This window comes from Sander lucioperca, chromosome 12 (assembly GCF_008315115.2).
Source record: "Sander lucioperca isolate FBNREF2018 chromosome 12, SLUC_FBN_1.2, whole genome shotgun sequence".
Taxonomy (NCBI): domain Eukaryota; kingdom Metazoa; phylum Chordata; class Actinopteri; order Perciformes; family Percidae; genus Sander; species Sander lucioperca.
The window spans coordinates 34590251-34607606 of record NC_050184.1 but is presented as its reverse complement, the minus strand read 5'-3'; the positions used below and the strand labels follow the sequence as shown (position 1 = coordinate 34607606).

The following is a 17356-nucleotide window of genomic DNA, read 5'->3' as shown; positions in this document are numbered from 1 at the left end:
AAATGTTTAATTCATGCTCTCAAAAACGAGAATAACTTGTTCTGATCATTTCCAGGTCCTCACATTACCAACTTTATTACTGGACAGCATCGGTTTAAGCCATCAAGTCGGTAATATGGCTTATGTAACTAACTGTCGGGGGTGAGAGCACATCCAGTACGCGGCACTGTACAGCAGCTGAGCGATGATATCGCTGTCCTGATTATTCATGTACACATTAACAGGTGGTAGTCACAAGACAGCGTGCGACGGCTGTTATGATTTATGTGCTGGTACGGACAGCAGTGCAATAGTAAACTGCGTTATAAGCAGAATTCTGGGAAAGCAGGCATCAGGGCAGGGCAGGCGTGACAAAGACACATGATAAGGAAGTAGGAGACAGGCGCATACCGAGAAGTAGTAGTAATCAGCTGCCAGTGAATTTTGGTTTATGTGAACATTCATAAGGGATTGCATGAAAATTATTAAGTAGGGCTGGAAGGGTAATGCACTTTTTCTTTATGCTGAAGGAGGATTAGTCTGACTTTTTTTGGGAGAGTAGGGGAGGATCCTATCATTTTATAATCAATTCTCACTTAAAATAATAAGAAAATAATTGTAAAAAAGGATCAAATGTATAAATAATGAAAATGATTATTGAATTAACATTTCAAGGTTGAATGTTAGGTTTTACAATTAGGGTATACCATTTTCTTAAACCATTCTTTTTGCTTTGTCTCTTTTCAGTTATAAATGGTGAATCACATTATATTAGATAGATAGATAGATAGATAGATAGATAGATAGATAGACAGATGTCAAGGAAAGGTGCAAATAAAATATTAATTATAACGCTGTGGAGGCTCTTGCTTTTTTATTTCCCACACCAATCATTTTCTTACAGTCCCTTAGATTTCTTTATTTAAAAGGGACAATGCACTTGAGCACAGAGTCCAACATGTAAATGTGCCAGATTTAGCCATGCAGGCTTATTTTCACCTGCAGTCCCTAGCAAGTTACTTGTATTAGTTGAACGTGTTCTTTTATTTTTAACTTGAAATGTGTCCAGTATTGAAAGAAGGCACAATATCTCGGAAGTTTCACACATCAAAAGAACACAATTCTTAATTTTTGCTTATAATCTTAGCTCAATGAATTGCTTTCCCCACACGATTTCCCCACATGATTTTAGCTTCCAGTCTGTGTATACACTATCGTCCACACACACCCTGCCTGTGTGTGCTGTACCTCGGGGTTGTCCAGCAGCTTCTGCCAACTGTCCTCCAGGGCCAGGTCTGTCTCCTCCTCCTCCCACGAGTCCTGGTGGAAGGAGACCTGCCGAGGCACCTTGGGCAGCCCGAAAATCATGTAGGAGTGGAGCTTGCTCTGGAGCAGCTCCAGACGGTCCGCCTCCTGCCATGACACACAAACCATTAAAAAAAAAAAAAGCCTAATTAGTTTAAACGAGGTTAACGGCATGACAGCGAGAATAGATGCAAAACTAAATGTGCATTTCTGTCCTTTGTGTGTCAATTTTATTGTCACACTCAAACTGTAAGTAAAGATGAGTCCAAGCATTAGCATGTAAATCCTGCTCTTACTGGCGCCGTAATTCTTAAATCCAACAGGAGCTGCCATTCAGGCCTTTGTTCAGTCTGGCGGCCCTTACGTAGTTATGAAAATGAGCTCTGTGCATTGAGACCACTTTAACAATAGAGGGACTAGAGAGTGGGGGCAGAAGCTACAGCGTGGAGGGGGAAGATGGACCAGTGGTTCATGGGTCGTGAAACCTTTCGAAAACGTACTGTTCTACGTCCATTAATGGGTGAGAAACTGTACGACCGATTTAAGAGTAACGTGCTCAGAGATTAGCACTTCTTTTCAAAGTTTTGTGAATTTGTGAAAGGAGGGACTGACAGTGGTTCATCCCTACAATATGGAGGGTGCAGGAGGTCCAGGTCCTGGTGAAGGATCTCTGGCCCTGGAGGGGTTAAGGGGGACGTTTAGGGTGAATAGAGACGAGACAGGCGGTGACAGGTGACTGACAGATACTGTCTCCGTCTGACATCTGCTACTGTGCAGGATGTGACCTCGGGAGGGGAGATACAATGGGAGCGTGTGGGCGTGTGTGTGTGCGCTTTATTAGAATAAACAATGATGATTATTATTGTTAAAAACCTCTGATACAGAAGTTAAAAGGAAAGGTTTGACACTTTGTGATTTCGCTTTCTTGGTAAATAGTGAGCTTTAGAGGTGCTGGAAGGCAGACTTGGTTACCTTTAGACAGAGCCAGGCTAGCTGTTTCCCCCTGCTTCCAGTCTTTATGCTAGGCTAAGTTAGTCGACTGTTGGCCAGTCAAGAGAAGTAGCAATCTTCTCATATAACTCAGCACAAAAAAAAAGAGCATATAAGCGGTTTTCTATTCCTTTAAGCTTTTGTGTGAGTAAGCAGAGTTTTTAAATTCAAGAAAACGTTAGATATAATTGAGGGAGGCTTTTCCTCCACCTACTCATTTCCAGAGGAAAGTATGTGAGCCAACAACACGAGACTTTGAAGGGAAATTACCTCACCAGAACTCGGGGGGGATACAGCCTCCCGAGCCCCTCCCACTGCTGCCTGCTACTGTTTTCTTTGCTTTTAATGTTTGTTTAGAAAAAAAATCTGAGCTCCCAACAGCTTTTACAATTTCTGTTTAACAGCCAAGAGAAAGTGCTTTAAGTGCTTTGCTTTAAAACCGCTCTCTCTTATATTTCATGTGATCTTTGTCTGATCAGTGTTACCTTGCCAAAGGGCCCCGCTCCAGCGTTGGAGCTGAAGAAGCCACTGAAGCGACTGGCGGCACGGTTCTTCCAGCTGTCAGGACCGCCCCCGATGCCGGGCAGAGAGCCACCGATCTGTCCCAGAGATTCCGGGGTAGGAATATTAGTCTCTCCCAGGAACTCTGTCATGTTCTTCCTCCGTCGAGCCTGACCCTGCAAGTCGGAGAGGAGGACAGACATTTACATTTACAGTGTGTAAAAAGGAACAACTTAAATAACAGAAAATGAAAGAAGACGTGAGGCAGAGAAGGCTTGAGGGATTTTGCCACCTCAAGAGGAAGGACAGAAGTTTCCAGTCAGACGGAAAGGAAAGAGACAATGAAGGAAAGAGAGAAACATACAAGGACAGGATAAACAGGAAATCAGAGGGGAATTCTGGGCGAGGGATGACATCAGCAGGACCGTTAAAGCTACCCTAATGATCAGACACAAACAGGAGAGGGAAGGACTGCTACTTCCTCGCGGTGCATGCCCATTACATCACAAGGAGCAGGCGGGAGGTTGTTCCATAAGAACAGACAGCCAGAGTCTGGCCATTGTCCCCCCCCCCCCTCCATTGTTACCCTGTCAGCAGGCCCTGCCGCGCAGCCTCACTCATGAAATCTCAGTCCACTTTACGAGCAGCGGCAAAGCAAACAAACAGGGGCCACCTCAGTATCTGAGGAAGCAGTTGTTTTTGCCGTTAGAGTGAGGAATCTGCTGCTGGGGAGTCAGGCCACTGACACCCCCACACACACACACACACACACACACTTCAAACACAGTGACAAGGAACTTACATTCCAGGACACTGACAATGTTGCTGAAACTGACCGGCCATTTCAACGAAATTCTTTCACCGATCACCCCCTTCCTCCACACACACACACACACACACACACACAAAAAATGCAACCAAAACACGTATAGGTTTCAAAGGAGGTCCTTAAATGACACATATCAAATGATATCAATACAGTAAATAACACATCATGAGACTGGTTAAAAAGCTTTCTAAGAGTACTCTACATTAGGGCTGGGCCATATATCGATATCATACTGATATCGAAATATGAGGCTGGAAATCATCTTGGATTTTGAATATCGTGATATGGCATAAGTGTCTTTTCCTGGTTTTACAAGCTGCATTGCAGTAAGTAACTTACCAGACTGTTCTAGCTGTTCTATTATTTGCCATATAGTCATGATATATACTTATTGCGGAGAATGCAGCCGACAGGGTTGTTCAATCAACAACTGCCACTGAAAGAAGGAGTCAATGTGCTTACTATATAGGTACGTGTCCAATGTATATGAGAGCATGTTGTGTGTTGCATGAGAGTATGTGTTGAGAGATGCTTCTTTTCTGTATTTTGTGTTGTCTTGCGGAACGGACATTGTCCAAAACAAATTTCCCTTCGGGGACAATAAAGTATATCTTATGATTATTATCAAAAAATCTCTTGTGCAAATATTTTGTTAAACCACCAATAGTCAACCCGACAATATCGCTTGCAGTATCGATACCGAAGTATTCGGTCAAAAATATCGTGATATCTTATTTTCTCCATATCGCCCTGCCCTACTCTACACTGGTTTAGCATTGCACTCGGATAACACTGTTGGACTTGTGATGGACAGTTTGAAACAAAAAGTCAAGTCAATAAAATTGACGCAGCAGAAAACGGAGATCTTCTTCACGTCTTTTTCATTCCACGCAGTCTTCGTCCTTGTCAAAATGCCACTCGGCCACAGAAAGTCTGCAAAGCACTCGCCGCCGCTGGTAAAGCTCATTGCAATATTATTGCTGTAAGCATGTGGTAATAACTAAAAGATGAGCATATCAATATTTTTTAACTGACCCCTCTCTTCCATCGTCTGAATTTAGGAGGCTGGATAGAAAGAACACAGAGAAGATCAAACTGGAAGTGGAACAATGAGGGGGACAACAACAGGACAGTCAAGCTTTGAATAAATGGAGACAAACTGCACAAACAAGCAGACGGAAAAGGCTTCTGAGGTTGTGCATCACAGCTACTAGAGGTAAACACCTTCCATTACACTTCAGATAAAGACTTATTAAAGTATATCAGTTAAAAGTTATGAATAGCTCTGGTCAAATTCTCCTGCATTGCACAGATTCCCATTTTAGGAAGAAAATGCCCAGACCTTTGTGAAACCACTTCACTAGAGTAAAGGCACACAAGAGTTGCATAACAAGATAGTAAATCTGAGTGTGTGGGGGGGGTCCCCTCCTACAGGTTTTGAAAAGCTTTTAGTCCTTTTATCTTTTTCTAAACGATAATGGCCGAAGAGGAAAGTGACTTAAAGCTTGACATGTTGGCTTTAAAACCCAAACTAGAGTGAAAGGGGAAATGGGACAAATTGAAAGTCGCTGCGGTGAAAGGGAAACAAGCCTGGACCCATTTACGGATTTTTTTTTAGGGGGGAAATCTGGGCCAAGGACACAGGTGTCAGGAAGTGTTCAGTCTCCATGGACAAACGGGGGGGAAAGTCTGGCCCCTGTGCTACTGACAGCCCGCCGCCGGGCAAACTGAAACCTGGTTAGTTTTAGTCTGTGTTCGCGGTACCTGACAGCACTCTGCAAAGAGCTGGCTCATACCTCGAAAGATTTAAAACAGATGCGATAAAGACAGAAAAATGCTATCTAATTAGTGTTTCGTGAATATAAATCTGACAAACTTAAAAATAAATGTACTGCAGTTACAGATCGAGAAAGCAAGCATATTTACCGAGAAACTAGTTTCCCAAAGAATCAGAGAAAGGCCAGGAAGTCTAATTTTTTAAAAAAGGACACAGGGATAGAAGCGACCGACAGTTTCCCACCACGTTAACAGTGCTCACCATTGAAGCCAGAGGCATGTCAAAAGTAACAAAAACCATCCTAATCCTTCAATTGGATTCATGGATCGCAGCCCATTCTGGAACCAGCTGCTGCGCTCCCTCAGCTTCTCGCCTCCTCTGTCTCTCGCTAGCTCTCTTTCCACATCCACCGTGAGAAACGCACGCATCCACGGCTTGCCGACTTATGACGCCGAATCAGTCCGAGCAGCTGAGTGACGACTGTAACACCGCCACGTTACTATTATTTCCCCCCCGTCAAGAGACTTGTGTTGAACTTCATTCGGTCTTCAGGCGTCACCCGTTCCAGCTGACAGGGTTGGTGTTGCGGTGTCTGGCGGCCGCGTCCTGCCGTGCCCGACAGCAGCTTCTCTTTGAACGGGGATGTGTCTCTGTCCTGCCCTGCTGTCCAAACAGTCAGTGGTTGCATTTCATACAGACACTGGCCCGAAGTCATAGCAACCAGGAGGATCCTGCCTCATTGTGTCGGGCAGGAAAGAGGAGGCAGGGCTGGAGCGAAAAAAAAAAAAAGGAAAAAAAAAAGGGTGGCTGATCTGAATATTTGGAGGTGGAGTCGGGGTGACAGCTTGTAGGGAGCTCCCTGGTTCAAACACACATCCTGGTTCTCTTTAGGTCAGTCTCAACAACTAACCACTCACTACTTATGCAATTACCTGAATAAAAAAAAACAAGACAATTACAGGGCGACTGTAAACAGACGGGACGCTTCATTCTGAACTCTTATTTGAAGTTGCTCCACTATTCTTTGCGCTATCTCAAATCACTGTTTTGCCTGGAGACCTTTGAACAATGCCATGCTAGCTGGCCAAAACAAGGACCGAGAAAGAAATGCCCCCGATAATGACCAGACGGGAAATTCCCTTTGTTTACTTGCATGTTTCAGCACATTTAATAAGCTGCTTATCCCCGGCAGATAAGCACAAGCACATTACCTCCTTCAGGAGCAGAAGAAAAGTAGGGAAACGTTGCAGAGGTGAAGCTACTTGTAGTTAATCGATAGAAAAATTCATTTTCTGTCACTATTATGACAATCCATCAATCTTTTGGATTGTTTAATCTCCGGTTCCAGCTTTACAAACGTGCCGTTTTTAAAACATCTTTGTGAACTCTATATCTCTGGGGTGTTTTTTTAACTGTTGGTCAGACAAAACAAGCAATTTGAAGATGTTTCCTTGTGCTCTCAGAACCTGCAATGGGCATTTGTCACAATGTATTTGACATTTGATAGACTAAACAATTCACCGTGAAAAAAAAAAAAAAATTGAAGCCCTAAAACTAGTCATTTTAATAACGTTGATTATATTTCTGCGGGTAATAACACTAAAACAATTTACTTCAGCCCAAGCAAATACATCCTCATAGTAAACTGTAAGCCGTGTATATAGTGTCTGTCTGTCTAATTATGTTTACAAGGTTTCCCTTGTTCCTCCTGTGTAAACGTGTCACTCGGGACAGAGGTTAGTTAGCTCTCTTCTGTTACTCGTTGTGGGGACTGCAGCCGGTGCAGTGGGTCTGGGAGGGGGAGGGGGGTCAGTCACACTAACGATATCAAGCCTTGTGTCCCCTCACAGCCTTATCTTATCACCGGGGTTTGTGGCATTAACCTTGGCCTGGAAAGGAGAAAATCTTTAAATGGGGAGGGATTGTATTAAAATAAGTGGTGACAGAAAAAGAGCAAAGCCCCCACACTTCTCTTTCTGTTCCTCCCCCCCCCCTTTATGTTAGTTAACTGATAAGAACTCGCCTTGATCAGGTGGGTTGATTAATGATGGGAAAGCAGCGTGACACTGTCCTTCCTGAAAGCCTGGACACAGACACACACACACACACACACACACACACACACACACAAAACCAGGAAATGGAAACTAAAATAACCCCCCCCCCCGGTGGTCAATACATGTAAGGAAGTAAGTATTTATTTATATATCACTTTTCCCAGATAAAAATCACAAAGTGCAATAAATAAAAGACATAAGAACACAACGGAAAACATAAGTACATAAAATCAGACAGCAATAAAACCCCTCGTCTAACTAAAAGCCCGTTTAAATAAAGTCTTCAACTGATTTTTCAAAAGAATCAACAGAGTTTGAACAACGTTAAGAGACATGATTCGTGGCCGTTTCAATTCCAATAATGAAGACCTGATGGAGTGCCACAACAGTGGCACAAAAACAACCACAAGCTTTCAGCCCGAGGTGAGAGATGAGACTTTGCTCCTTTTAACTTGACCCCCCATCATCATAGCAGCTAACATAATGAGATCTCAGCCGCTATCACACCTCAGCCAATACACAAACACGATGCTCCAGCAGAGCAGATTAGATTGGTGAAAACAAAACCAAAAGGATGATGGTTGATCTTTTTTTTTTTTTGTATGGGACATTAAATTAGGTCAAAGATGAATCAAGTTCAAATATGTAAGAACTACACCTAACAATTCTTTTCATTGCGGATCAATTGCTTAATCGTTTGGTATGTCAACTGTCAGACAATAAGTGAAAAGTGGCCTCCCGTTTTAATTTCCCACAGCCCAAGGTGACGTCTTCAAAAGCCCAAACATATTCAGTTTACTGTATGTATGACAAGGAAAATCCTAATATTTGAGAAGCTAGAACCAACAAATGTTTTTTTGTTGTTGTTATTTCTCCAAAATAAAAATGCCTTTTATATAAACCACAAATTATGAATCAAAAAAATGTTCTTTTCGATCGACTAATAACTGTCGCAGCTCCAAAACATGATTGCTACTGCCAACAGAAGCAGCAAAGAACGGCTACTTTATCAAACCACAACATCAGCCCTAGCGCTGCACGCAGACGTGTCTGCAAACGTCTCACCTGACAGTCAGTCGCCGTCGCTTTCGTTTCAGCAGGAGGTGACTCAGGACTCTCCGAGTCCACATGCAGCAGGTCCCAGCTGCGCCACGATGACAGACGAGCAAAACGAACCATGTTTCCACGGAACAAAACAAAAAAATCACCAAATATGAAAAAAAAAAAAAAAGGGAGGTCTGAGTAAAAACAAAAGCAAAAGCTCAGAGGTAATTACAAAAGAGATGAAGAATCCATTTCCAGGAAATCACAATGCAGACAAAAAGCATCGCAGCTACTTCACTGCAGATACTGTGTGTACTGCAGTACAACGGTCACACAATTAAGTAGTAGAAAAGGTGATTGTTCACCCTGCAGTAATCTCCACCTTCATAGGCATCAGGGGAAGCTCTTTGTCTTTACACACACACACACACACACACACACACACACACACACACACACACACACACACACACAACACAACCACACACACCTTTTCCAGCACACACACACCTCCTCAGCCTTCTCAGCATGTAGCTCCTCCCACGCCATATGGGGAATAATAATAGTCTCCCAGCACTTCATTAATAATTAGTTTAATAACAGTGTGTGCTGACAAAATCTGAGTCATCTTAATTCACACACAGAGACTGGACAATTCACTCTTTAGAAATGTGGGTTACACTTTACTTAAAGTAAAGTACCTTGAAGTTATCTGCATAAGAGTGACATGACACGGTCATGAACGTGTCATAAACATTATAAGCAAGTCATAAACTTTTATGACATAACGCTTCTTTTAGTAAGTTATGGTTAGGGTTCATGTGTTCATGACAGTGTCATGTCACTCTTATGTCGATACCGTCACGTAAAGTGTTACCGAAATGTGTTAATTTATTCTAATATTAGAACAGTAACACAAGCGGGAGCGAGTTGCATTTTCAATAATGATCAGTTATTAAATGAATTATTAAATGAATTATTTGAAGCTATTAAATCTCGCGCAAAACGTGAAAAACTTCAATCACAGTTTCCCAGAGTCTGAAATAAATGTCTTCAGACGTCATGTTTTGTCCGACCAACAATCCAGAGCCCTTAGATATTCAGTTTACAAGAATATCAAACTGAGAAATGCAGCAAATCCTCAGATTGGAGAAGCTAAAATATTATTTTTTTTTTGCTTAAAAAATGACGACACATTGATTGAAAACAGTCGCAGCTTCATTTGCTGATTAACTGATTAAATCGACAAATCGCTGCAGCTCTGATATACTAAAATTAATCTAGTTTATATACAAACATTTCTATATTGTATTACGGTATAACTCACATGTTTTCTGTCAGTTCTGACTTTACATACAGGCACTGATCCGGGGTTACAATTAAACTGCATGCACACTTGAAAGCAAACTCTTAGTCTTAACATTTATGTCAAAGACCTTATCAACTCAATCCCCGATACTTCTCACTCTATTAACAAACTATACTGACTGTTGTGTGGAACACCTCATGTTTCAGTTCAATGAAGGCCTGTGTGACTGCCACTCATTCATCCATTGTCATTCAAAGTGGCTCTGTGTTCGTCGACAATTGTCCCCAATGTGAGCTATCAGAGAGGCCAAATAGTAGAGAGAAGAAGAGGCTGTTGTTGGTTGCGATAGCCCGGCTTTGGAACAATGTCCATGCATTACCATCCACAGTTGTGTAATGCAGATGGGGGATAAACATTCTGTATGACCCAGTTTGAAAAAGAGGAAATAAATAATGACAATTGCCTCTGCCAAACGTCTTCCGCCTTGCCAAACAAAGCACACTGAGAGCATTGTGTGAGCCAAATTCTACTACATTAATACAATATAATTCAAAGCACAGACCCAGTGCAGTGAAGAAAACGCATGTGTCACTCTGTTTCGGGTTTAGTGCATTTCTCAGTAAGAAGACGAGACACTTGCCACTCCTTTCATTGTCTCGCCAGCTGAAATGTTGTTATCAGTGTCTTTTTTGGAGCTTTTGTCATTGAATGTATTTCAGTGAGTCCTTATCTATTATAAAAAACAACAACATCAACCTCCCCTGTATATTACATAACAAACTCGTTCACGCCCGAGGCAAAGCCAGCAGTCTCGGCAAATATTCCGGTGTGTGAAAACATCACACAGTACGACCGAAAGTAAGGATTCAGATCATTGTTGTGATTCATCAATTCATCGTTTGATCTATAAATTGTCAGGAAATAATGGGGGGGAGGGGGAATTTTCGCAATCTGAATTCCCTAAGAACCAAAGGTGACGTCTCAAAATATCTTGCTTCAACAACAACAACAACTAGTCATAAACCTACATTGTGTAATTGTTTTGAGTTGATTCTTCGTAAAAAACCCTTTGTTCTTTCACAAATATGTGCTCATTCATGCGTAATTACTTCCACCAACTAATCAAAGTATTCTCGTAAGCGTAGAATCTGCCATTTAGAATCATTCAGAATACATACGAGTGAATCGCTCGAATGACGGCCGGCATGTTGTGCCTCCATCTTTAAAATACATTAGCCAAAGAGGGACATACCTCCGCCTTTCGCCCTTTTACACTCAGTGGCACCGTGACGAATGCCAGGGGGAGATTACTCGCCAGGGAAGCGAAAAAGAGAATTAAAACGACAACGCGACAGGCAAAGCAACAAGACCAAAGTTAATATTGGAGTGGCTAGAACAGCTGCGTGTAAACGATGGAGATACTAAGAGCTAATTTCGGGTTCGGCCACCGTAGGACTTAAAACGCGATTGGAATGGGAGGGGCTAGAAAGTAATATTCAGTTGGTTGTCATATACAATTTCACCTCTAGATGGGAGAAATTCTTACACAATGTAGCTTTAAGTCATTTAACAAGTCAACGAGGACACGACATCTGAGTTTCAGGAACGACAGCAAAATACTTTGTGTAAATACAGCTTTATTTAAAAAAAAAAAAAACATTTCTCAAATGTCAATCGCAATACAGTATCTAATATAATATATATCTTAAAGAAAATTGGCAAAATCTTGATCTTAAAATAGGTTGGTAGATTGGAACCACCTAATCTTAATATAGGTAAAAAAGATTACAAATCTGACTAGAAATTCAATGGCTTCTTTGTGGTGCATAAAAACTTAAAGACACATTTCAGTTGGTACCACACAAGTATTGAGGTCTGCTCTCTAGAATTTAGTTTGTAAGGCTTTCCCTTTCTGTGATGGAGGAGTGCATTATGGGATGCCTGATGAAACATATGGAGGATCCATTACCTGACATTAACTCCCTGGGAAAGCCAAAAGCATCCATCTGCAAACTGTAATGTGATCCTGGCCAATCTCTGGATCAAATCATCTTACTGTAAGTGTACCCTGTTGCATGGGTTTTATGTATTTAACTGGATTCAGAGAGAGCGCCAGAGTTGGCCCGCCACTTTATTTGTTGTATTTAGCGTGCTATGGCAACTGATAGTCGTGTGTTATATATAAAAGCTGTCAGAGAGCGAGGGTCAATATACTGTACGTGCCTACTGAAAATCACAAGGTCCCAGACGGTTGAGTTATCTTTATGACAACTGTAAAACCTGCAGTTTCTGTTCTCAGGAAAAAGGAAACACAAGCGAGTGCCTGAACAGTGTGTGTTTCCAAAAGCTGCTGTAATACTGTAACAGCAATGCAGATTTTTTTTAAGTCCCCTGTGTATAAAGTTTTATTTTTGCTCCAACCTGACGTCCTATTGCTCTGCATATGGACCTAAAACATCCTGAGCCCTGACCCCGGGGATAAATGACTTCAACAGTTAAAATGAGTCACAGCTACTTACTTACTTACAGATTTTAGTTTTACTTTGGTTAAAACGAACGCTGCAGCAAAACATGATTCCCGGATGAATGTGGATCTCATCCACTATGTCAAATACAGGATGTTGAGTTTTTTTTATTTGAGGTTATAAATGTGTTTTTCTAATTGCACACTGAGGCCATGCAGGTTAAAAGTTGAACTTGTTTTAGGTCAATTGATAGACTGCTGGTATTGTAAGGGGAAGCGGTGCATTGTGGGAACTATCAGCGAGGTTGGAATGCGTCTTCGACCAATCGCAAAGCTTGGCCGAGGCTCCCCGTTGTGAAATAATCAATTTGGATCATCAAAGCTCTCTGCAGCCTATCACAATGCTGCCAGAGTCTATAAAATGTAACATGCACGCAATAAAAAACATGAAATAGCCCATTGAAACAAAAGAGTAACTCTATACAGAAAAGGACAGGACTTGGCTGCGTTTCCTCTAAAGCCTGGCACAAGCCGCTGCCATGCCAGGCCATGAATCCGGTCACTAGGCAAATATCTGAACTTCTTTGAGCAAAGCCCTTGATTCCATAATAAGCAGGCACGCATGCTTTTAATGGCGAGTGCCAAAGCTGCTGCCATAGAAACTCAAAGACCGCACTCGGTGCCCACATGTCCAAGTAGAGCTTTTGTCCTCCAAATAGCTTTCATAAAATATGGGCTGGCACCCAACACGGATCACCGGGGCTCTGCTGTCGAGTCTGTTAAAGACAAAAGTATCCAATAGACTTCAGTGAGCATGAGCTCTATGGCAGCAGGAGACTCTGACAGTGTAATAATGTACGAGTCATTCTCAAATACAAAGACAGAAAAATGTGGGGCAGCAACTCACGATTCTTTTTATTATTCAAACAACTCGGCTGAATACTTTCTCGATTAACCAATGGCCTACAAAATATCCAATACGACATATTCATATTGATTGTTTTGCCTGACCAGCAGTCAAACATCCAAATATATTAGTAGTTTACTATAATAATAAATTCCCTTATACATTTACTATAATAAAAGAAAGGGTAAATGTTAACATTTGAGAAGTTCAAACCAGGGTTTTTTTGCTTAAGAGATCCGCTCGTAAAAAGACATTAAAAAATACGCTGCTTTGAAAAAAATAATTTGTGTCCGATATATTTATCCACAAAAAAAAAGTACAAATACCTTGACAAAAATTCTTTAAAAAATTGCATCTTCTCCCTCATTATTGAATCCAGACTCAATGAATATGCAAAACTTGTTGATTGCAAAAGTTTAACTGCCGGACGTCTCCTACTTCACTAAAAAGTTCATTCTCAACGTATGTGCATTTCAAGTTTCCACATCACACGTGTGTAAGTTGTATACAGGACCATGATTGGCGGTCACAAAATCCTGCACGTACATGTCTTCAGCTTTAGATTTAAGGTGAGCGCCATAGACAGTATGGTGAGTGCACAGAAACTCTCCCCCCTTCAGCAGATAAAACAGCCTTCTGGCATCAAACTGCACGGCCACCATTCTGCACAGTGAAGCTCAAACATCCAAGTGATGTCCCATTTTCTGTCGACTAATCGATGAATCAACCGATTGTTTTAGCTCCACGGAAATATCTTTTGTAACTCCATACAGCTACGGCGCAGAGTGCAACAGTGCAGACAACACTAACAGTCAGAAGCTCAATGGATGTTCACAGATATCCAACAGATGCAGCAGCTTCCATCAGAGCATCAGAAGCAGCACACCACTGCCCCCCTGAGGACTGCACTTATCACTGACACCACTCTCTCCACATTTCAGTCAATAAACCTGACAAGTCATTAGCATACTGCAGTGTGGCTACATTGTCATTCTTTGGCAAAATCCCTTGAAAGGAATCACAGTTCACATGAACTTTTGTAAGTATAACATCAACCTGTCCAGGGACTGCGGGTGGAAATTAGCATTTTTTGCTATAACCTGGCACATGACATCTCTTCTTTTTTAGACTAATGTTTTTTGTGCATTGTCCCTGATCAAATAAAGAAATAAACATAAACAGTGTCGGTAGTTTTAAGGCACAAATAAAATAAAATACGACAAATTCCACGCAGTGGCAGGAGGTCAGATACTGTGTGACTAAAACTCTGCTTTCCTCAGCAACCTCCAGTGTTTATGTCTCGCTTGATGAGTAACCTCAGTGCCTCCCCGCCACAGATGGCAGTAAAATGCTGTGACTGAGCCTATACCTGTTTCCTCGCCCAAAGCAACGATGACATCAACAAGTCCGTTTACAGTGTGTGCACATACACACACGCACACACACAATTAAACTCACCTGGAAGTGGGTCTAGACTTGTCCCAAGGGTGTTTCCCAACCAATGACTTGTTTCAAGCACATAAGAGAGCAGCAGCTCACAAGCTCAAAGCCTAAACCTGAGCCAACGCCGAAAATGAGAAGACACTTTCCAAACGAAAACTACAGTTTGGGGCAGTTTATCACAAAGAGATTGGCACTTATACTTTAGGTTAAGGCAGTGGTTCTCATCATTTTTCTCCAATGATGTACCAACACAAGACAGTTTTAATAGTAAATAAACAAATGTTAATCAAGTGTAAACTAAAGAGGTGATCACCGCGTGCATGCACACAGCAGCGGCAGTGATGCAAACATCGCAGCACAAAGAAGAGTGTTCATGTGTCCAGGATGTGATCCAATATGGAATGGGTCGAGGTTTTTTTTAAAGACTTCATATCTGTAGTATGTAAATGTACGCACTCGTGCTACCAGAGGACCCGTGGATGACGGCATTATGGTGATTCAAGTTTGAGCAGCTGTTCAACATCTGGCAATAATACACGCCAGTGACAATACAACTGTTCATGTAAATATTATTGTGCCGAACACAAATCGCTGGTCCTACGGGACCCGATGTTGCTAAGCAACCACTTTGCTCAGCTCCTCTTCAGTGATGGTACTGTCATCCAGAGGAAGCAATGTCAATTGTTCATCTATAATTTTTATTATAAAATATTCCACTGTTGAAAATTGTGTTACCGGTGTAGAGCAAGCCATCCCAGTGAGCCCAGTGAAGCTGTTGGAAATAAAGCTGCTATTCTCTCTGTAAATGGAATATCTTTTGGGTTTCAGAAACAAGCTCTCCCCTAAACAGCGATTGTCCAATCATAGCTTGGCAACCATAAGTCGAAGAAGACACAATTTGCACATCCAACAATTCTTCCGTGTAGGTGCGTTGGAAAATATCACAGACTTGAAAAGAAATGTTGTCTTTTTTTCACACCCAAACGGAGGGCTTCGGTAACAACAACGCAAGTCAGTCAGTCTTATCGGTTAGGTAATAATAATAATAACTTTTGTTTATATAGTGCCTTCCATGAAACCCAAGGCCACTTTACAGAGTCACTGTGGCTAAGCTAAGGGAGGTTGTAGGCTGTGGTAAACAGGTGGTGTTTCAGGAGTTTTCTTAAAAATGTAGCATTTCGAATATCTGCAGGGAGGGTGTTCCAGATGGGTGGGGATGCAACACTAAAGGCTCCGTCTCGGAGGGTACAGAGTCTGGTGTGGGGAACGGAGAGCCGGCCAGCGTCTGAGGACCGCAGGTTTCGGGGTGGGGGCGAATGGTCATGTGATATGCGTGTTAATTCATGTTTTTGAATTTATTTTTTTTAAAGATCTCCGCCCACACACACATTTTAGCCATAGACTGTACGGTGTTAGCTCGGTAGCAGAACTAATCTTCATTTTTTTGCCGTGTCTTCACGTGAAAACTATGAATATTAGAATTCGTTCTGCTACCAGCTAAAACGCTTGAGTGGACTGAGAGATCATTTTTCTTTCAAAACGCTTTTAAAAAAACACAAAAATGTCCGGTTTGGATATAGCCTGAAAATGCACTACAGTATAGCAAAAGTAACTAAGGTGGGCGGGGCATTGCAAACACTCAATGTGTCACTTCGGGCTCTGGGAACGGGTGAAGGGCATTTTTTTTTCCACTAATCAAAATAAATAATCAACAGATAAAGCAATAATCAAAAATAATTGTTGGTTGCAGCTGTAGGGATCATGGGAATGGCCAACGTGTCTTATTGCTAAAACTAATGCAAAGAGGCATGAGGAAAGACAGCGTCATCACCTTTAAGAGCCAACAACTGCCCGTGTCCCAGAGTTATGTGCCACAACATGAACCCGATGACTGTCTGCTCTGTTTTCCACGCTCCATGTTTCGCAGCCGAGTGGATCCGGATCCTGCAGGTCTGAGTCAGCCTCTCAGCGTCCCTCATCAGTAACAAAACAACCACTTCCTGTAGCGGCAGGAAGTGCTGAAGTGGCACAGAGTGTTTCTGAGTGAACTCATCGCCAGCATATGAGACTCGAGGGTTTCATTTGGCAGCACCTCACAGGCTGGCACGCACGTGCACGAGTGTGCGCACGCGCGCACACACGCGCACACACGCGCACACACACACACACACACACACACACACACACACAGCTGGCAGAAGACTGAAGCGGAAATCCCAAAAATACATTCCCAGGGTTGTGCTGGGCAGATAAAGGTAATGCAATACGATGAGGTCATGGTGGGATTACCGTGAGATACTACTCTGGCCCAAAAGCATCATGGGAGTGAAGAAAGAGGTGAAGTTATGGAAAAAAAAAGTAAAGGGTGTGGCAAAACAGTGCGAGTCACTGGGTGTGTCTGTGTTTGTGTGTGGTTTAAAGGGGGTGGTGTAGTTTGGTTTGATGAGTCGGAGAGACAGTTGTTAGCTGGCGCGTCACATAAATATAACGCCTTTTGTTTTATAAAATTCAAGAGGTTTTCATTGTTCTGATATAGCAATGTGTATGTTGGTTTATAACATTTGTTTATGTTTGTCTTGTGTTGAACCCCAGGAAGAATAGTCTTCACTACGGTGATGACTAACGGGGATCCTTAACAAACAATGAGCAATATTATATCCACCGCCAAGTGACACTACCGTCCTGTTCGGCCACGTCAAACTCACCAGCAGATCCACGCTTTCTCTGCGTCCCAGAGATCCATGCTCCACC

The 17356-nt window shown here is 42.2% G+C and overlaps 1 protein-coding gene across 5 annotated transcripts in view; it reads right to left on the bottom strand.

Annotated features, from left to right (window-relative positions):
- Positions 1-17356, bottom strand: part of plekhg5b (pleckstrin homology domain containing, family G (with RhoGef domain) member 5b) — a 93815-nt gene that overhangs the window by 10315 nt on the left and 66144 nt on the right. For all 5 annotated transcript variants that reach the window (XM_031290506.2, XM_036008503.1, XM_031290509.2 and 2 more), the window contains 3 exons: positions 17311-17356; positions 2760-2951; positions 1228-1392 (listed from right to left, as the gene is read on the bottom strand). The exon at positions 17311-17356 is cut by the window's right edge and continues 121 nt beyond it. In XM_031290506.2, the coding sequence (XP_031146366.2) occupies positions 1228-1392; positions 2760-2951; positions 17311-17356 (403 nt within the window). The remainder of the gene's footprint in view (positions 1-1227; positions 1393-2759; positions 2952-17310) is intronic.